This window comes from Schistocerca serialis, chromosome 9 (assembly GCF_023864345.2).
Source record: "Schistocerca serialis cubense isolate TAMUIC-IGC-003099 chromosome 9, iqSchSeri2.2, whole genome shotgun sequence".
NCBI classification, from domain to species: Eukaryota; Metazoa; Arthropoda; class Insecta; order Orthoptera; family Acrididae; genus Schistocerca; species Schistocerca serialis.
Window position 1 is genome coordinate 94,472,763 of NC_064646.1, and position 22,370 is coordinate 94,495,132.

Sequence of the window (22,370 nt, forward strand, 5' to 3'; positions counted from 1 at the left end):
AATGACCAGTTTCTATGAAATAGCGAGAACCTTTGTTAAGAAGCATTGCGTATATATCGCGAGGTGAGAGATACCGTGGGACAATGGCGTACACTTTAACAGACGTCGGTAGTGCATTGCCGGAGCTGTTGCTTGTACTCAGGTGATTCGTGTGAAAAGGTTTCTCCACGTAGTTATGGAGGCATGGTGAGAATTAACAGACGTTGATCGCGGAATGATGGGTGGAGCTAGACGCAAGGGACACTCCATTTCTGAAATCGTTAGGGTATTCAGCATTCGGAATTCCACAGTGTCACGAGTGTGTCGAGACTACCACAGTCCATGCTTCACCCCTCAGCACGGACGACGCAGTGGCCGACGACCTTCACTTAATGACCGAGAGCAGCGGCACGTGCGTAGACTTGCCAATGTTAACAGACAAACTGCTCTGCTTGAAACAATAGCAGAAGTCAATGTGGGACGTGCTACGACCGTATCCGTTAGGACAGTGCGGCCAAATTTCGCGTTGGTGGGCTATGGCAGCAGAAGACCGACGCTAGTACCTTTGCCAACAGCACGACATCGCCTGCAGCGTCCCTCCTGCTCTCGTGATCATAGTAGTTGGGCTCTAGACGACTGGAAACATGGCCTGGTCAGATGAGTCCCGATTTCAGTTGGTAAGAGATGATGGTGCAGACATCACAGTGGTGCAGATACCATGAAGCCATCGACCCAAGTTGTCAACAAGGTACTGGTGGTGGCTTCATTACGGTGTGGGCTATGTTCACATGGAATGGACTGGGCCCTCTTGTCGAGCTGAACCGATCGTTGACTGGAATCGAGAGGTCAGGTTGCGCACAAAATTCTGCCCCGGTAACACTTTCGCAATTATAGGCGGCTGTAGAGGCAACGTGGATCAGTATTTCTACAGGGAATTCCAACGACTTGTCGAGTCCACACCACGTCGAGCTGCTGCACTTAGCCGGACAAAAGGCGGTCCGACACTATGTTAAGAGATATCTCATGACCTCAGTGTATACTGCCTGAGAAAAAAGTGATCACCTATAAGACTTGGCCAGATGACATTGTAACCTTTCCACATTCACACCATCGGCAGGTATGTAAATGATTAGAGTTGCAGTCCTCTGCGACACTTAGAACGGACACCACAGTACGTTAGTTTTGTTCGTGTTCTTACCGGGTCTGGTAGAGCATATAAAGTGCATGAACAGTATCAGATCTTGAATGATCGCTAGGAAAGGACGTGTGGAAGCCGCCTACTCGCCTGTGACAGCGTTTTCAGCACCTGAAAGGTTTTGTACGTCTCCATTTAGTCGGTTGATCTAATCATGCAACATCCACATTTCTAGAGCATTCATACATGATGACAGAACCCTGGTGTTGGACTGCATGGAAGAGTGAGGGCAGATATACTTAGCGTCAAGATTCAGGTACCCAAAGACTGGAAAGTTGCACAGGTCACACCAATATTCAAGTAAGGTAGTGGGAGTAATCCACTAAATTACAGGCCCATATCGTTAACGTCGATATGCAGCAGGATTTTAGAACTTATGTTGTTTTCGAACATTATGAATTACCTCGAAGGAAACGGTCTATTGACACTGTCAAGATCGGTTTAGAAAACATCGTTCCTGTGAAACACAACTAGCTCTTTATTCACATGAAGTGCTGAGTGCTATTGACAAGGGATTTCAGATCGATTCCGTATCCCTTGATTTCCGGAAGGCTTTTGACACTGTACCGTAGTGGATCTTAGTGAAATTGCGTGCTTATCGAATATCGTCTCAGTTATGTGACTGGATTTGCGATTTCCTGTCAGAGACGTCGCAGTTCGTAGTAATTGACAGAAAGTCGACGAGTAAAACAGAAGTGATTTCCGGCGTCCCCCAAGGTAGTGTTATAGGCCCTTTGCTATTCCTTATCTATATAAATGATTTGAGAGACAATCTGAGAAACCGTCTTCGGTTGTTTGCAGATGACGCTGTCGTTTATCGGCTAATAAAGTCATCAGAAGATCAAAACAACTGCAAAACGATTTAGAAAAAATTTCTGAATGGTGCGAAAAAAGGCAGTTGACCCTAAATAACGAAAAGTGTGAGGTCATCCACATGAGTGCTAAAAGGAAGTCGTTAAACTTCGGTTACACGACAAATCAGTCTAATCTAAAAGCCGTAAATTAAATTAAATACCTAGGTATTACAATTACGAACAACTTAAATTGGAAAGAATACATAGAAAATGTTGTGGGGAAGGCTAACCAGAGGCTGCGTTTTATTGGCAGGACACTTAGAAAATGTAACATATCTACTAATGACACTGCCTACACTACGCTTCTCCGTCCACTTTTAGAATACTGTTGCGTGGTGTGGGATCCTTATCAGATAGGACTGACGGAGTACATCGAAAAAGTTCAGAGAAAGGCAGCACGTTTTGTATTATCGCGAAATATGGGAGAGAGTGTCACAGAAATGATACAGGATCTGGGCTGGAAATCATTAAAAGAAAGGCGTTTTTCGTTGCGACGGAATCTTCTGAAGAAATTCCAATCACCAACTTTCTCCTCCGAATGCGAAAATATTTTATTGACACCGACCTACATAGGGCGGAACGATCACCACGATAAAATAAGGGAAATCAGATCTCGTAGGGAAAGATGTAGGTGTTCATTCTTTCCGCGCGCTATACGAGATTGGAATAATAGAGAATTGTGAAGGTGGTTCAATGAACCCTCTGCCAGGCACTTGAATGTGATTTGCAGAGTATCCATGTAGATGTAGATGTAGATGTAGGTCGTCCCAAGTCTGACCACCACGAGAGTGGATCACTGTAATGTGGACCAAGCACTTCGTAACCTCTACACATCTGCGTCTGCCATCCGACAACGAGTAACGGGCTTCCTGAAATATTCTGTGCCTTCCCGCACCATTGGTTGGGGGAATAGCAGCAGCTTCACTAGGAATTTATCGTCCCGAGCGTAGGCTGCCGTTATCAGCACGGCATAAGCGGCTGCGTTTGGAGTGCCGCAGTGAGCACGAAGCATGGAACACTTATGAATGGAATTAGAATTATATTAATACCTTAAGCTGCTGACGGGAGTTGATATATAAAGACGGGGACAGATGAAAATGTGTGCCCCGACCGGGACTCGAACTCGGGATCTCCTGCTTACATGGCTGACGCTCTATCCACCTGAGCCACCGAGGGCACAAAGGTTAGTCCGACTGCAGGGACTAAATCGCTCACGCATCCCGCGAGACCCACATTCTCACCTTATATTTCCACGCACTACATACATAGTATCCCACCCCAACACATCCATTACTCGTGTAAGACATTCTTACCAAGTCCCGTAAGAGTTCGGGGAATATGTGTGCATCCGCACAGAAGAAGGTCATGGCCGGTATTGCCAGAACTTATATGGATATTGTGTCTGTTCTTTCGGACATGTCCGCCGGTGAGTCTGATGGCGACATTTGAAGATATCTCTTTCTTAAAATGTGCTGGAGAGGCACAGCTGTGTGCCTCCTGGGGTCAGGGTGTGTGGAGCCAAAGTGTATGACTTCATATCATGGCTGAGGGAACTCAAACAACACGACGCTATGTCACGGTCATCCTGCGTCCTCGAGTGTTACCCGTCAAGCGACAATAGGAATTCTTGGTTCAAATGGCTCTGAGCACTATCGGATTTAACATCTGAGGTCATCAATCCCCTAGAACTTAGAACTACTTAAACCTAACTAACTTAAGGACATCACAGACATCCATGCCCGAGGCAGGATTCGAACCTGCGACCGTAGCGGTCGCGCGGTTCCAGACTGAAGCGCCTAGAACCGCTCGGCCACACCGGCCGGCATAAGGGACTCTCTTTCAGATGGTGAGGTACTCCCTGAATCGGCAAGATCCCCAAATCTCAGCCCGATGTCAACTCCGTCCCAGCGTCAGTATCCAAAATATCAAGAATTTTTTATAACAGCTGTGGGCCACCTTGCCTCAGGAGACATACAGCGGTTTTATGATACCCTTCCCAAAGAAGTCAGTACATCCAGCCAGGCCGAAAGCGGCACAACGTCACACTGATAAGTGTGCTCATACTGCCAACTTCTTTGCAAACTCGGCATGATTTTGTATGCTTTGAAATAACATTCCATACTCTCTCTACAAAGAAGTTTCCGTTTCTTTTTCTCCTCCGCTTCTGGGTGCTTCAGTTTTTGTCAGGCATAAATCATGTTATAGCATAGCCTCCGGAGAAAAAAAGAGTATAAATTAAATTATCGATACTCAACAATGGGAGCGCTATATGCGCTCTCAGAATAGTTATTTGTAGTATCTTTGTCATTTGGTACAAAAGGGATGAAAGCTTTTTGTTTCATTATCTTTTTGGTTCTGATGTTCTAGCTGACGGACGCTTATTGTTCACGGTCTATAACTAATACAATTATCTGTAGTAATACTAGTAATATTCTGAATATATATGAAACTACGGCTTATAAAAATTGTATTTTCGTCAATAGCAAGTACCTCTCCTTCCCATGATTTAGTTACGTAATAATTAAATGTTGCCCTAGCCATTTTGTATAGGATCATTGTTGTAGCTACGCCATTAATGATAAAAATGGTATAAGCTATTTTAATAGTCATTTAATGCTTAAAGTATTAAAAAGAATAATCTCAATAAATACAAAACGGCGTCTTGTAATATTTTCCAGTTCATTTTTGGCCAGAAGTACAGTTTTATTAGGAGTAATTTCTATAAATGTGTACGCTGCCATTGCACATAGACAACTATCCTGGAGTATCAAACCTCACGGAAAAAATAATTAAGCATTGTGTTTAATTGACTTATCGCGTAATATTAAAGAAAGTTTCTTTTTAATCCATCGTGAGTAAGACGGATGTCTTCACTTTGGAATACGTATGATACTTCTGTCGATAGCGCCCTGAGAAAATTAAGGCCTGGCTTTCAGCAAGCATACAAGAGAATTTTTAACAGAACATTTCATTCAATTATCAAAATATTCGCTTTCAAAAAAACGCGATAATATTAGCATTTCATGCTTATCATTAACGCAAATCATGTACTTGCACTAGGAAGTATCTAACACTCCCCCAGTCGTTTGTTTTGTTACGGTTTTCTGTGTGTGTAGTTTTATACCTCGTTACTGAGTAGTTTCGAAACATGCAGGAATAGGCTATCTATCAGTCTCTTACTACGCAACGGAATTTGCTGTCTTGAAGGTTGGCCTTGTCACTCACAAATATCCCCCCCCCCTTTTAGGAGATGTGTAGAGCACAATATAAGTAAGATAGTAACTGTTCCAAAATATATCATGTAACATGAAATTATCTGGTGGACTGTTACAGTCATTCTGAGGACAATCAAATATTCAGTCTCGTGACCTGCTGATACAGATCAGCTACTTACTCTGAAAGTTACTTAGTAAGCACCAAACATACCAACAAATCGAATGGTGAAAGGTATACTGTGCTTCTACTAAAAGGACAAATTCTAGTCTTCACTATACAATTTACTTGAAATAAAACCAATTCAATCAAAATGAATAATAAACAAGTTACAAAACGCCCAGTGGACACATGAAAACACGAAGTAACTGCAATAAACTAGTATTGGTTGCCTAATTCTGCCCAGCTATGAATAACGCGATCTGAGAATCTCCACACGGAGTGACTGATTTCGCTTCCGTACTGAAAACTAGGAGAATCTACTCCAATTGACGTGAAACCTCAGTGAAGAAACTTTTACAACTGATCCCAGCAATTTACACTATCTAACCTTATGCCGATCGGGGGGCTACTTCACTGTCAAAGAAAACGTGCTGGTGGAGTGCAGTGACGACTCTCGTAGTATTGTACACTGTAAACAAGAATGCGGTCCCGCAATGTTTTCAGTGCGCTGAAACCTAAACCCTTAGACAGCAGACTACTGTCCACAAACTGCTAAGTCCAAACTCTGTCTAAATAGCTTCACTACCAACAGCAAAAGTAAGACGAGAACTCACAGTCAAAGTTGGGAACGTCTTAAATAAAAGTGCGTAATAGAGAAAGAGCAGCCGGCCGGAGTGACCGAGCGGTTCTAGGCGCTACAGTCTGGAACCGCCCACCCGTTACGGTCGCAGGTTCGAATCCTGCCACGGACATGGATGTGTGTGATGTCCTTAGGTTAGTTAGGTTTAAGTAGTTCTCAGTTCTAGGGGACTGATGACCTCAGAAGTTAAGTCCCATAGTGCTCAGAGCTATTTGAATTTTTTAGAGAAAGAGTTCCCCCAGATAACTGTATGCCAGGCTCAAGACGAAAACTCCCAGCCCAAGAGAGCAGATGTGCAGAACTATAGACCTATATCTCTAAAATCGATCAGCTGTACAATTTTGGAACACGTATTATGTTCGAGTACAATAACTTTTCTCGAGACTAGAAATCTACTGTGTAGGAATCAGCATGGGTTTCGAAAAAGACGATCGTGTGAAACCCAGCTCGCGCTATTCGTCCACGAGACTCAGAGGGCCATAGACACGGGTTCCCAAGCAGATGCCGTGTTTCTTGACTTCCGCAAGGCGTTCGATACAGTTCCCCACAGTCGTCTAATGAACAAAGTAAGAGAACATGGACTATCAGACCAATTGTGTGATTCAATTGAAGAGTTCCTAGATGACAGAACGCAGTATGTCATTCTCAATGGAGAGAAGTCCTCCGAAGTAAGAGTGATTTCAGGTGTGCATCAGGGAAGTGTCGTAGGACCGTTGCTATTCGCATTATATATAAATGACCTTGTGGATAACATCGGAAGTTCACTGAGGCTTTTTGCGGATGATGCTGTAATATATCGAGAAGTTGTAACAATGGAAAATTGTACTGAAATACAGGAGGATCTGCAACGAATTGACGCATGGTGCAGGGAATGGCAATTGAATCTCATGTAGACAAGTGTAATGTGCTGCGAATACATACACAGAAAGAACCTTTATCATTTAAAAGGGGAAGGCCTCAGACACGGCTAACCGATTCGGCTCAGATTTGGCAGGTCGCTTGTGTACAACCTACGACGAAGAGCTCTAAGATATTTTGAGTCAACACCCCCGCGTTTTTGAGGAAATCAACCGTAAAGGTTATGGCGAGCGATCGACTCAAAGTTGGCGGGATCGACAGATAATTGTAGATAGAGCATTTATCATCACCAGGTATGGGGTCCGAAAACGCATACTTTTCCAGAAATCGAGGTAAGAAACTTTTACAACTGCCGCTTTTGTACCCACAGTGTCAACGCTTTTCGCCGACAGCAGCGATAGTGCAACGGCCAAGGTAACTGGCTGCGAATCTTGAAGAAACGTAGTGGATGTTATTCGTTTGGTTTGTATTTTTCCATATCCCAACTCATAGGGATAGGAGAGATAATAAGGTAAATAATCAACAATGAATGATAATAAAGTAGGCAAATAAATTTCTCAAACCTCTTGGGATAGTAAACAACTGAAACGTTACTCCAGGTCTTTTTACAATGGCTCTTCCAGGCACTGTTACGTATCCTCACTTTTCTTCGAACAACTAGATGGGTGGTACTTGTCATATAAACATTCGAAACAAATTTACTCACGGCACCAATGCAATCTTTCGACATCTACACTGATCCTTCCCTATGATATGACGAAGAGGTAACCGGGACAACATAACTCTCCCCGCGTGCATTCTATCCCGTACCTCGCTATAAACAAGCGTCGCATGGTTGGCTATCTGTGATTCCTCGCGAGGAAGTCGCAGCACTTTTACTCGGGGTTTCTTCCATGTGACAAGGCTTAAAAGTTTAATACTTTGCTAACTCACGGCGTTTGGGAAATTAGTTTGCCTGCCTTATTATTATCATTCGTTATTGATTTACTTACCTTATTAACCCTCCTATCCCTATCAATTGAGATATGGAAAAATACAAACGAAAAGAATAACATCCACCAGGTTTCTTCGAAATTCGACCCCGGGTTCTCCGATTACCAAACAGTTACCTTGGCCGTGGCGCTATCGGTGCTGTCGCCGACAGGCGTTAAACATGTGGGTACAGAAGCAGTAGTTCTAAAAGTTTCTTATTTCGGTTTCTGGAAAAGTATGCGTTTTCGGACCCCATACCTGATGATGAAAAATGCTCTATTTACAATCATCCATCGATCCTGCCAATTTTGAGTCGATCGCTCGGTCATAACTTTTAGGGTTGATTTTCTCAAAAACGTAGGGGTGTTGACCCAAAATATTTTAGATTCTTTCGTTTTAGGTTGTACACAGGCGACCTGCCAAATCTGAGCCGAACCGGTTGGCCTTGTCTGAGGCCTTCCCCTTGTTAGTTACAATATAGCAGGTCAGCAACTGGAGGCAGTTAATTCCATAAATTATCTGAGAGTAGGCATTAGGATTGATTTAAAATCGAATGATCATATAAAGTTGATCGTCGGTAAAGCAGATGCCAGACTGAGATTCATTGGAAGAGTCCTAAGGAAATGCAATCCGAAAACAAAGGAAGTAGGTTACGGTACACTTGTTCGCCCATTGCTTGAATATTGCTCACGAGTGTGGGATCCGTACCAGAAAGGATTGATAGAGGAGATAGAGAAGATCCAACGGAGAACAGCGCGCTTAGTTACAGGATCATTTAGTAATCGCGAAAGCGTTCCGGAGATGATAGATAAACTCCAGTGGAAGACTCTGCAGGAGAGACGCTCAGTAGCTCGGTACGGGCTTTTGTTGAAGTTTCGAGAACATATCTTCACCGAGGAGTCAAGCAGTGTACTGCTCCCTCCTACGTATATCTCGCGAAGAGACCACGAGGATAAAATCAGAGAGATTAGAGCCCACACAGAGGCATACCGACAATCTTTCTTTGCACGAACGAGACTGGAATAGAAGGGAGAACCGATAGAGTTACTCAAAGTACCCTCCACCACACACCGCCGGGTGTCTTGCGGAGTATGGATGTAGATGTAGATGCAGCAGAGGCGAATTCACATCAGTTTTAAACGAAGAACAATGTTCAGTACCCTAGCTAACGCCTGCAGCAGAAGTCCTACCTATCCCGGGGACTCTGACAGAAATCTTCCCAAGACTCACGACAGAAGTCCCCTTACCCGAAAGTGCTGGCTCTCCAGCTCACCGCTCGTTACCTCTCCCCTAAGCAAGGACGGGCGAATCATAATCTTAGCATATCCTGTTCGTACTTCCACTCCCCTCACTCCGGCCGACCACAAACTCCAGAAAATTCTTTCTCCCATCTCGTCATACAAATACACCAATCGGGAACCACCATGTCAAAATCGTGGGAAACAGGTACAGCTACCAAGAAACCAATGTCCCCACTAAGTGCTACACAGCCACGCTACATTAAATCCGATCATCCAACATACAAGAGAAATTCAGTTATTAGCACCAAGGTCTACTTGACCATGTCATTCATCTCCTATTTTCGCAAAAAAACGAAAATCCGCTTATCAAATGACATCAAAACTCAATCAAAGTACATGTCAAAGTGTGGGTCGAAAGAATCGTAATGGGCAAAATCTTGCCACTTTCTTTTTTGCTTTTGTTTTTTGTTTTTTGAGTCACCAATATCTGACTGGTTTTATGCGGCCCGCCACGAATTCCTTTCCTGTGCCAACCTCTTCATCTCAGAGTAGCACCTGCAACCTACGTCCTTAATTATTTGCTGTCTTCCTCCATAGTTCTTGCCCTCTACAGCTTCCTCTAGTACCATGGAGGTCATTCCCTGATGTCTTATCAGATGTCCAATCATCCTGTCCCTTCTCCTTGCCAGTGTTTTCCACATATTCCTTTCCTCTCCGATTCTGCGCAGAATCTCCTCATTCCTTACATTATCAGTCCATTGAACTTTCGACACTCCTCTGTAGCACCACGTCTCAAATGCTTCGATTCCCATCTTTTCCAGTTTTCTCACAGTCCATATTTCGCAACCATACAATCCAGTGCCCCAAACGTACATTCTCAAAAATTTCTTCCTCAGATTAAGGCCTATGTTTGGTACTAGTAGACTTCTCTTGGCTAGGAAAGCAGTTTTTGCCGCTGTTAATCTGCTTTTGATGTCCTTTCTCCGTCCGTCATTGGTTATTTTGCTGCATAGGTAGCAGAATTCCTTGACATCATCTACTTCGCGACCATCAGTCCTGATGTTAAGTTTTTCGCTGTTCTCATGTTTGCTGCTTCTCATTACTTTCGTCTTTCTTAGATTTAATCTCAGTCTATCTTCTGTACTCATTAGACTGTTTATTCCATTCAACAGATCATGTAATTCTTATTCACTTTCACTCAGGATAGCACTGTCATCAACGAATCGTATTATTGATATCCTTTCACTTGAATTTTAATCCCACACTTAAACCTTTCTTTTATTTCCAACATTGCTTCTTCGATGCCATCTTACAAGTACAATAAAATAAAACCTATCAGATGCATACACTTTCAACTGATGCTGCAGTTTTATTGTACCTATTATGTAGCCATACTTTAGGGCGGAGTCTGCTATGTTCATTAGCACACGTGTAATTCATCACAGCTCCTGAAGAGTTAACGCTATTTTTTTGCGTTGTGGCGTTATGTGGTAGCATGATATACTCTTATTTCTAATCACTTCACTGTTCTCAGTACCGCAGATTGGATGCCTATAAGTCATATCTTAAATTCACTTCTCCTTTCAGATTTTCAGGACTCCTTTCACACAATATTTTTATGCTCCAGTCCAAAGATATATATATTCATCTCAGCCGTAACTTAAATTCGACAATATTACTTTTGCCTCTTTTACTGTCGCGAATTATATACTAAAATCCTAAGGATAAAACCAGTACAAAACTGCATTCGATGATCATCAGAGTGTTACTAAATTGCAAGTCAATTTTTTTCTAGAATATACTTATTAAAATTGATACAGATTGGTACTTACATTATAAAGTCCTTAAGAGCGCCGAAAAAATACTGCCACAAAAATGCACTGTTTAATTTATTATTTTCCCTTTTTCAGTGTACATCTGCAGCTCCTCCATCTGTTTCTGAGTCGTTTGGAGTAGTAAAGGTCATTTAAGGAAACTGAACTCCTTGTGTTTTGTGTATATCTGTTGCAAATTCGTGTGTTTTATAAATGTTTTTGCTTGTAATGGAATTGCCTATGGGAGCATATAATTTTACATGCTTCAGGTTGACCATATTTATCCGTTTGACGATGCCTACTATTCTTTAAGCCAGGTTAATATTAACGCTATAGTCTACAGTGATGATACCATTATTGAGATGTTTTGCAGTTTTATCTGAGATTTTTTGAAAACACGGTACACCTGCATATTTATTGTAATTATTCTTCTGTATGCTGAGACGGAAATTTTTTTGCTCTATTTTTTGCCAGACAGAGTTAATCTTTGTTTGATATTACCCATTAGTGACAGCAACTTATTGACAATCTACATACCTAGATTGAAATCTTTCGGGTTCAAAGAAACTTTGCCCTTTTTGAGGATGTATCTTGAATGCATCTACTTCACGAGAGTTTGTATTTGTAAAATTCATAACTATGTTGGAGTCTCTTGCGTTTGGCTTTCTCCACACTTTAGCGGCCAGTATGTTGTTAAATACAGATAGTGGCATACTCGGGTAACTGAGAGCTCTGTTTTATTCTTATTCTGTATTTTCCGAAACAACACAGGGACGAAACTTCCTGGCAGATTAAAACTGCGTGCCGGACCGAGACTCGAACTTGGGATCTTTGCCTTTTGCGGGCAATTGCTCTACCAACTGAGCTACCCAAGCACGACTCACGCCCCGTCCTCACAGCTTTACTTCTGCCAGTACCTCGTCTCGGTCCGGCACACAGTTTTAATCTGCCAGGAAGTTTCATATCTGCGCACACTCTGCTGCAGAGTGAAAATCTCATTCTGAACACAGGGACGGTTTGTCATGGCACATTAGCGCACGGCTGTTTATCGACCTCGACAACTTTAAAAACAAACCCAAAATATATCAGCATAATGGCAGTGACCTCTCTGTTTGTCACATGTCAAGAAAGTGGAATAATTGAATCATTCGGAGCGTTAGCTATAATTTACCCTGTATTATCAGTTCTTAAGTAGAAGAATTTTGCTACCTTGGAAGCAATGAAACCATGACTGCAAACGCATGAGGAAATAAGAAACAGACCATCACAGGAAAAAAAGACGTTCCTCTCAAAAGGAATCTGCTTTTATCAATCATATGCTCTTATTTAAGGAAGGAAGAAATTTCTGAGAATGTACGCCTGAGCACAACACAGTATGGAAATGAAACATGGACTATGGGAAAATCACAAAATAAGAGCTTCAAAGTGTTTGAAATGTGGTACTGCAGAGGGATGCTGAAAAATAAGTACATTGACAACCGATGAGGAAGTTGTCCATAGATCAGGCGAGGAAAAGAGTAAAGGACCAAAAACGGTTGGGGAAGTTAGGGATTGGAATACAACGAACGAATAATTGGGGACGTTGGATGTAAGTTATAGCCCTGCTCTGACATGAAGAGGCCTGCACAAGAGAAGAATTCGTGGGAGGGCGGAGAAGACACTGCTGATAGAAAGAAAAAAGAAGAAAAACATAATCCTCAAGCGATAGAGGGCTAAAACAGGGGAACTCTAAAGTAGGCACATATAATGATATTCATGAATATTTTGATAAGTGGAAGGAACGAATACAGTTGTATGACAACTCAGCTGAGTCCTATTTCTTGATTGATCATCACTAATTGAACATAGACAACTAAAATCGATATCCTGCTATACTCACTTTTAGTTAGTTTTGTGTTTCATTGATCATTTGCTCGAATAATCATAATGATGTGGAACTCGTCATTTTATACTCAAATCGCAAATTAATTTGTAAATATGACTACATACTAACTATTTAAAGGCTTTTTTTTAAAAAAAAAAGCTACAGATCTGAGTCGGTAATTCCTACTCACCACCTTGTACACATTACAATACTAGAAATTATTCTACGAAACAGACGCAGTTGTCAAGAAAAAAAATTTCCAGGTTGTTTTCAAATTTTTCTGTGCTGCCTGTTCAAAATGGCTCTGAGCACTATGAGACTTAACATCTGAAGTCGTCAGTCCCCTAGAACTTAGAACTACTTAAACCTAACTAACCTAATGACATCACACACATTCAAGCCGGAGGCAGAATTCGAGCCTGCGACCATAGTAGTCACGCGGTTCCAGACTGAAGCTCCTAGAACCGCTCGGCCACACCGGCCGGCGATGTGCTGCCAGTCAGACATTTTATATCACTGAACTAAGTTGTTTCAGCAGCTCCAAAATGTGTTTTTTCCAGTTTAAATTCTCACCAATATGGACACCTACAAATTTAGAAGTTTCCTCTAGATGTACTGAACTGAATATGTTATGTCTTTTTGAAAGTTATAATGATATCATTCGCAGAAAACCAGTCAATGATGCTTTTCAAAACATTGTTTGTCGTTTCTTCTGTGCCATATATATGCTTGGATCGATTACACTCCTAGTGTCATCCACAAAAAGAAAGCCTAATTCTCCTTGGTGTATTTTAGGCTGACGAGCGTTTACGTGTATGAGGTACAATGAAGTATGATATGCATTTAGACAGTACGTGTTGAATTCCGTTTGTAAGGCGGACATATGACGTTATTTGACAATTGGCGTTGAGACGAGAGGTTGGGTCTTATATCTCCATCCCACGACATTTCCAAAATAATTCATATTCTTCTAGGGACCATATAACAAAGATGCGTTTCGAAATTGGATTGACGACTATTTAAACCTTAAAAACAAATTGCCTTCTTCAGACTTGCTATAGAGAAAAGAAGATGCTTTCAGTTCTTTATCCAGCACCTTTAGAGGGACCCTCAAACAACAAAGATAGTTTTCAAACTCAGCTTGATGGCTGCTTAAACCTTAAAAACTAATTGATTCCTTCACACTTTATTGAGAAAAGATCGAATCATAAGAAACCACAGATTGTATATGATAATGGAGAATATATTAAAGATTAATTCCTGTATGGTGCTCGTCTCAAATGAAACTCTTACAACTGTTTAAAATAACCTACAAGAACTTGGGCGCATGAATAGTAAAAGCTGCAGGGCAGCAATTACTGTTTATACTCACTCTTTGAATCTTTCTCTTTTCATTTTTTATCTTTACAGCAAATATCTCCTTGATTGGTGAAGACAGAGTTCTTTGATAGAACTATGCACTACACAGCTGATATGTACAACGAACTCCCCTACCTGGAATAAGCAGATGCAGCGAATGCTGTCATCTTCCTGTTGTCCCAACATCCGAGAGTACAGGTAAAGCTTATTTTGTTCTATGAAACCCGCAGATGTGCACTAGTTCACAAAAGCTCACGTATTTCGCAAACTACAGTTTATCAAGTGACTGTTTTTTTTTCAATATGTCGTGGCTACTGTGCACTGAAAATTTTAATTTTTGCTGTATTTCTTCCACACTTCACCTTCCGCTTCGTTTTATCTCGCCAATTCAACAGTGCAAACGAAGAGACCGATGATTTTTTGTTCCAGGTTCATGATATTCTAATGCACCCGACCGGTGATGCGATGTAGAAGGGATTCGCCGTGGCAAAGTGCAGATAAATGCTCTGCATTTTCGTTTCAGAGGAATTACTTTCTGTTGTGCAGTTACGTTATTTGGACATGGAATACGTGTCTCTTAATAATCTTGCTTGAAAATGCAGTGCTAACAAATTATGAAATAGTATTTAAAAATAAATTATTTTACAGTTTCCTGTTTTTATTTATTAGATGATAATTTATTCACTTAATTACCCTTGCCACAAGGCGAACCCAAGACCGCTCACACATCATAGTACAGTGAACTTATTTTTTGGTGACCATAAGAGATAAGTATTCTTCTTAATTAATGTGTCGGTGTAGTAATGACAACTTGGTTGCAATTTATTTAATATTCACTTTTAACGACATAAACACGACTTCACAACTTTATGCAGACAATCAAGGGATCATTAACCAAAGCGAAAGTGATTTAAAAAATGTCATTTTGATGAATGAAATAGATGAAGATTACAGACTGAATATTTCTGGTGCTAAGACGAAAACTGTTGATTTTTCTGACCCTAGAGCAGCGAGTGAAAATCGAAATAAGTAATCATACCACTGTATAAGTTAACCATTACTACTAATTAGGCTATAGCATCACCTATGGCGCCACTGTTGATGCATCTCGGTCGATACGAGAACAAACGTAGCCTCTGGGAGGCGTTGCAACGAGCGCGTCCCTGGGCTCCAATAACATACTGAATAATTTCTTTTACCTCACCATATATTTTTCATTTTTCAACCTTTTCGTCATTTGCAGTGTTTGTAGGCATATATACACTTATTATTGTGGTCGACTGTAGCTTCGTGTGTATATTCTCTATGGTGATCTGCTCATAGAGCTGTTCATAGTGCTCGTAGTTTTCACGCATTCGTATTGCGTTGTTCGTTATTAGACCTACTCCTGCAGTACGCCTATTTTGTTTTTTGTTGAATATCCTGTACTCACCTAGCCAGGCATCCTGTCCTTCCTGCCACTGTTCTTCTCTAATACTCACTATGTCTAACTTCTAGCTATCAATTAATCTTTTAAAGTTCCCTAACTTACCAACCGGAATAGAGACTGGATTAGAGGATCTGACATTCCACAATCTGGCCCTTAGAAGCTCAGATATTTTTTTTAATTTGTGACGATAACATCCCGATTAGTAGTCTTTGGCTGAAGATTCGAATGGGGGACTATTTTCCTCTGGGCAATTAAAAATTAAAATGGTTTGCTCCATCTGTCATTCATTCGTCTGACTATATGTCCCCAACACTTCCATTTCGTTCAAATAATTAAGTCTTGCACTCTATCTTATACACTCTAGATATGTGATAAAACAGTTTTATATATGTTCCAGTAGGGCAGTTTTTTCTTTTTTTTTTTTTTTTTTTGGAGTTAGTCTATTGTTAGTACGATTACAACAACTTTTTGTTGCGCAAGCTACAGTTTGCCGTCCTTCTGTCATCACGTATGTTCCGCAAGACCACAACTTCAATTACCCTATGTAGTTCAGAATGTCCTATTATTGGACACTTACGCAAGCAGTTCAAAATTTCCACTTCACGTTTTCACCATCGCGTCTTTTAAAAATGTGCTTATTGGTTGAACTGTGTGCTTTTGAAGTCTTCTTTTTTCTGTGGTGGTGACCAGATGTAGTTCAGGCTTCGTTAGCTTATAGTGTGTCTGTGTCTGTACTAGCTAGTCGGTAGCAGTGGAAGACGATGGGGTATATGGCGAGGATAACCATGTGCGTGTGATCGTACCCAGAGATATTTATCTCTATCACAATGGAATGTTGGTGGTGGTCAGGAAAGTAAGTGAGTTATTGCTTATAATGGATAAGTTCTATTTACCGGTTCGTTACTACTTCATTGGCAAATCTGATCAATGAATTAATACTTACATATACTCGATCATTCATTACTTTCTTATTCACTGCAAGGTTTCTTTATTTCCTGTTTCTATACAGAAATTCCTCAACTCAGTGAGGCCATACCACTTCTTGAATAAGAAACACGACAGCGGTGTGTGAGAGAGTTTTACTTTCTCATTAGCGCCCACGAAGGAGTACGATGATGGAGAAGTTGTAGACCAAAGCTCAGGAAAACATATGGACGTGCTGTTGTTAACTTTCGGAACTCAACATCGATTTATGATTGTAAGCAGATAAATACTTTTTTATTTTTCTTTATTGTTGACCCCTCATTTCATGACCACAGACCCTTCCGCAATTTATATACATTAACAATATTAAGTTACACAAAATCGTACGTAAGCTCCTGCAACAGCGATGTGGCTTTTCGGATTGAGTACAGGTTCCGCAGGGTCTCCTCAAAAAATGGGTCAAATGGCTCTGAGCACTATGGGACTCAACTGCTGTGGTCATAAGTCCCCTAGAACTTAGAACTACTTAAACCTAACTAACCTAAGGACATCACACACATCCATGCCCGAGGAAGGTTCGAACCTGCGACTGTAGCGCCTTTAGCCGCTCGGCCACTCCGGCCGGCAGGGTCTCCTCAGTCCACTCTTCTGCTGGGCATTCAAGTTCTGTTGCGCACGGTAGCCCCAATCTTCAAGAGAACCGTTCTGTTTTTTTGTGTGTAGTTCTTACGCTGATTTGACTGAATGGCAATGTAGAAATCAGTAGAAGAATATCCTGAATCGCATATTTGGTTATCAATAGAAATCTCATTCGGTGCATTTCATGATGATATCTACATAGGGTTTCCAGTTGGCAGGATGATAATGTCATGAACCTGGAACAGAAATGTAAGGATGTCATTACCTTTATGTTTTCTTTCGGATGATAAATAATTAAAAAACTGAGAAATATTCCAAAAGAAACGAAAATTAATATTAAATATCTATCACTAAAAGCAGACACCATTATTCGACCTGCAAGTTCACATATACTCTTCTTTTTGCTGGCCATTACTCCGAATCTTCACAGGGTCGGCTTATTAATTGCTGGAACAGGCAGTGACGGTGGCGTGATGATCGTTCTATTGCTTCCCCTGGGGTATAAATGTTGGAAGAGCATACAGTACTGTTCCCTGTTCATCAACAAATCTTATCTTTAAAGCTTACAATTTCCTAAGACAGACTTCATTTTCCTTTACGGCTTTACGTCTATAACCTATCGTCCTTTTTGGAACTGAATATTTCTCGCGCCCTTTCCTGTCTGCCACTTCAGAAAGTCTGACTTTTTCTAAGACCTCCTTCACGTTATTTTCACCCTACTTGCATCCTTATTTTGCATCTTTATATGTCAAAGAAAAGAACCGTAAAAATTAGATTTCGTGAAGGCTTTTGACACTGTACCTCACAAGCGGCTTGTAATGAAATTCCGTGCTTATGGAATATCGTCTGAGTTATGCGGAGGGATTCGTGACTCTCTATCAGAGAGACCACAATTCGTAGTAGCTGATGGAAAGTCGTCGAGTAAAACAGAAATGATTTCTGACGTTCCCCAGGAAGTATTATATGCCATCCGCTGTTCCTGCTCTACATCAACGATTTACGAGACAAGCTGACGATCCGTTTTAGGTTCTTTGCAGAAGATACTGGCGTTTATAGTGTAGTGAAATCATTACAGGCTCGAAAAAAAATTGCAAAATGATTTAGAAAAGATACCAGTACGGCAAAAAAAAAAAAAAAAAATATCGTGAGACTAGGGCCTCCCGTCGGGTAGACCGTTCGCTGGGTGCAAGTCTTTCGATTTGACGCCACTTCGGCGACTTACGCGTCGATGAGTATGAAATGATGATGATGAAGACAACACAACGCCCAGTCCCTGGGCGGAGAAAATCTCCGGGAATCGAACACGAGCCCTTAGGATTGCATTCTGACGCGCTGACCACGTTTTTTGTTATTCTTTTTCATTTTGGTCAGTATAGTTCGTTGCGTTTGGTCTGTGCGTACGTCATATGGCGTCCATCCAAGTTGATCATTGATTCCTTTTTACTCAGTTTTTTTATTACAGAGGACAATCGGCCCTCTGACCGAACATGCTGAGCTACCGTGTCGGCAACCACTCAGCTACCGAGGGCGGCATCTGTATGGTGTGAAAATTGGGAATTGACCCTAAATAATGAAAAGTGTGAGGTCATCCACTGAGTGGTAAACGATAGCCATTAAATTTCGGTTACAGCATAAATTAATCAAATCTGAAGGCTGTAAATTCAACTAAATACCTAGGAATTATAATTACGAACAACTTAAATTGGAAAGAATGCATAGCAAATGTTGTGGCGAAGGCGAGCCAGAGACTGCGATTTATTAGCAGAACACTTAGAAGATGCAACAGATCTGCTAAAAGGACTGCCTACGCTATACTTGTTCGTCCTCTTTTGGAGTACTGCTGCGCGCTGTTGAATCCATATCAGATAGGACTAACGGAGTACGTCGGTAAAGTTAAAAGAAGAGCAGCACGTTTTGTATTATCGAGGAATAGGGAAGAGTGTATCACGGTCTTGGAGTGGATATCATTAAAACAAAGGCGTTTATCGTTGCGGTGGGACCACCAACTTCCTCCTCCTAATGCGAAAATATTTTGTTGAAGCCGGCCTGCACAGGGACAAACGATCATCATAATGGATACCAAATGTGTCACTGTGGTAGTTTGACATTCCTATTGTTATTACCTGGGCTAGACATTATCGCAGCCTACAATATAAAGAATAGTATCCGTTGTATTTAAAGATACAAACAAAATGTTTGGGGTTTACAAGATTCCCTGTCACTGCGGCAAGGCCTACATCGGACAGACTATTCGTACAGTTCAAGATCGTTGTGTGGAACATCAACGGCATACACGTCTGCTCCAGCCGGAAAAATCAGCCGTTGCCGGACACTGTCTTAATGAAGGGCACAAAATGTCCTTCAAAGAGACGCAAATTATTGTCCCGGCTTCCCGTTATTGGGATTGTGTATTGAAAGAATCAATTGAAATACGTCTGTCTGATGATATTATTAATAGAGACAAAGGTTTTCCTTTAAGCAAGACGTGGAATCCTATTTTATCACAGATAAAACAACAACGGTCTGGTTTCCGACCGGCTGCATTTTAATTTTGCAATTCCTCGCTTTTGACAGTTTTCACCGCTGGCGCCGCTGTAATTCTTCACCTCACAGAGGGCAGCTCTTCCGTTGCTCGCGCACGCGCAACGGCCAGTGCCCGCGGTATAAAGGAGCCGCCGAATCTGAGGTCTCTTCAGTTCCGGCGTGACTGTGCACTCAATCTCACCTGAGGATGGCGGCCAGATGGTCCGCCGAAATATCGTATTGTCGTCAGGACGATGGAACCCGGCTGCAAACCCGTGAAAATCATCAAAACGTAATATTGCTTATTTGCAAACAAAACACAGTAATTCCAAGTTACGTTCGTGAACCGAAAATCTCACTAGGAACAGATGATCTGTTGTCACTCCGATACCCACTGTTTCTTTCTTCCCACTGGCCTCCAGAGAAGAGTACGAAGTATCCTGTCCTGATCCAGGGTGTGCCAACCCTTATGTGGTCTAGGAGAAGCTCACATAATACCAGACAGCGAACGGTGTCGGACAAGAACTGTGTCTATACTCTAGTGACAGTTCGGCTCTGTACTGTGGAGGATCAAGACCACTCACGTAATTTTGAATCAAAGTTTCAGACAACCATCCAGAAGAATAAATGTGGAACGAAGTGGGATAATGAATATCTACCTGGACACGTGGATGCTGGGACAACATGTAGATTGCAGCTTCCGCAACGTCTTCCGGCTCCATGCAATTCACCTTATCGAACAATTCTGGTGTCCATTTGTTGGTATTGGAAAGAATATCAGTCTTTACCAATCCCGGAGATATTTCCTGTGGAGGAAGCATCAATGAGTTTAAACGAACATTTTTGATAAGGAATTTATAATTTGCTACAAATAATCTATTAATTGAGAGAAGGAATGCAGCGGTCGAGCGGTTCTAGGCGCTACAGTCTGGAACTGCGCGACCGCTGCGGTCGCAGGTTCAAATCCTGTCTCCGGCATGGATGTGTGTGATATTCTTAGGTTAGTTAGGTTTAAGTAGTTCTAAGTAACCAATTTGATGGAATGCACTAATTGTTACCAAAGAAAGGTAGTCATCTTACGAAAGGTGTTTCAATAAATTTAAGGGAGATCAGTTATATTGTATCATTAATTAGAGGGTGCACTGATTCACTGAGTGACATTTACGAAAACCCGCGATGTATTCGACAAAGGGAACCTTAGTACAAGGACGATCTGTTACAGGGTGGTTGGGATATTTCTATGCAAATAGGGTTTATAGTCTTTGTAAACTAGAATATATATTTGTCGATATTCAGTTTATTTCCAAGCATAAAAACAGCAGCATAGGGGCAAAACGAGGGTAGCTTCTGTGACTGGCAATCACAATGTCCTCTGTTCGATTTCAGCCGCTGTTTGATTTTTAAATAAAAGTAGTCAAGATAGGCAAAGACTTCCGGTATGAGTCAGTTTCGTTCTGCCAACGGCCTAGTCAAAGAGAGCGTAGGAAAGAGGTTGATGGCATCCTCTTGCTCTAAGAAGCGGAAGAATCACCGATGAGCAACGGCTTGGGGAGACAGAAGGCAGTGGAAACCACTGCATTAAAGAGACTAAGTGGGGGACGTAATGGTGATCTATCCATTGTCAAAAGATTCCGGACTAGAACCCCATTCGGAACTAGAGAAGGGGACTAACAAGGGAGAGGTGACTATGAAAAGAAAACTAATGAATAACAAAGGGGTAACATTTTAGAAATCGGAGCGTGAAACATCAGAAGTCTGACTAAGACAGAGAAGCTAAAAATCTCAAAATAGAAGTGTTAAGGTTCAGTTTAGTTGTAGTACGAGTCAGTAAAATAGAATGGAAAGGAACAGAAAATGGTGTGACGGGAGGATAATTTGTCACGAAGTTATAGCAGAGAGTTAGTCACTGTGAACAGTTTAGTAATGTTATTGTCCTCATCAGAACCGACAGCAAACTAATGCCGAGGATGCCGACATCACAAGTAGGTGGAGAGACAGAGAACCCGTATGAGGACACTGAACGAGTAATACAGTAAATAAATGGATATGAAAGTCTAATGCTCTTTACTTTAGAACGCTGTAGTAAGCAAACAGAGATGAAAATCTGATAGTCATGAAGGATTGGAATGCGGCTGTAGGGGAAGGAGTAGAAGAAACGTTTACGGGAGAATATGGGCTTCGTAGTAGAAACGAAAGAGAAAGACTGAGTTTCTTCAATAAATTTCAGCTAGTAATAGCGAATACCCTGTTCAAGAATCACAAGAGGAGGAGACATACTAGGAAACAGGCTGGGTGATAGGGAAAGATTTACATTCCGAATCAGATACTGGGTTGTAACGCGTACCCAGGAGCAGGTAAAGACTCAAATCACAACGTATTAGTGATGAAGAACATGCTGAAGTTTAAGACACTAGTCAGGTAGAATTAATGCGCAAAGAAGTTGGAAATACTTAGGAATGAGGAGAGACGTGAGAAGCTTGATGTGTACTAAGGCTATAGATCCTGCGATAAGCAATAGCTCAATGGGCAATTTAGTTGAAGAGGAATGGACATATTGCATGGGGGCTTAATTATTAAGTTTGAAAATAATTTTTATTTTTGGTAGCTGTATGTCCGATTACGCTGTGTCTCGTAAACGGTTGGCCCTGACTAGTATTATTACGCAATCTGACTGCATAGAATAACAACAAAGAATGAAAAGAAA

The 22,370-nt window shown here is 41.5% G+C and overlaps 1 protein-coding gene across 5 annotated transcripts in view; it reads right to left on the reverse strand.

Moving 5' to 3' along the window:
• Positions 1-22,370, reverse strand: part of LOC126418908 (dehydrogenase/reductase SDR family member 11-like) — a 290,829-nt gene that overhangs the window by 177,152 nt on the left and 91,307 nt on the right. For 2 of the 5 annotated variants that reach the window (XM_050085930.1, XM_050085925.1), the window contains exon 5: positions 20,326-20,472. The exons of 2 other annotated variants lie outside the window; for them this stretch is intronic. In XM_050085930.1, coding sequence (XP_049941887.1) covers positions 20,326-20,472 — 147 coding nt within the window. Of the gene's footprint in view, positions 1-16,647; positions 17,380-20,325; positions 20,473-22,370 lie in introns of those variants that run through there. One more of the 5 variants, XM_050085928.1, reaches the window with a different exon arrangement.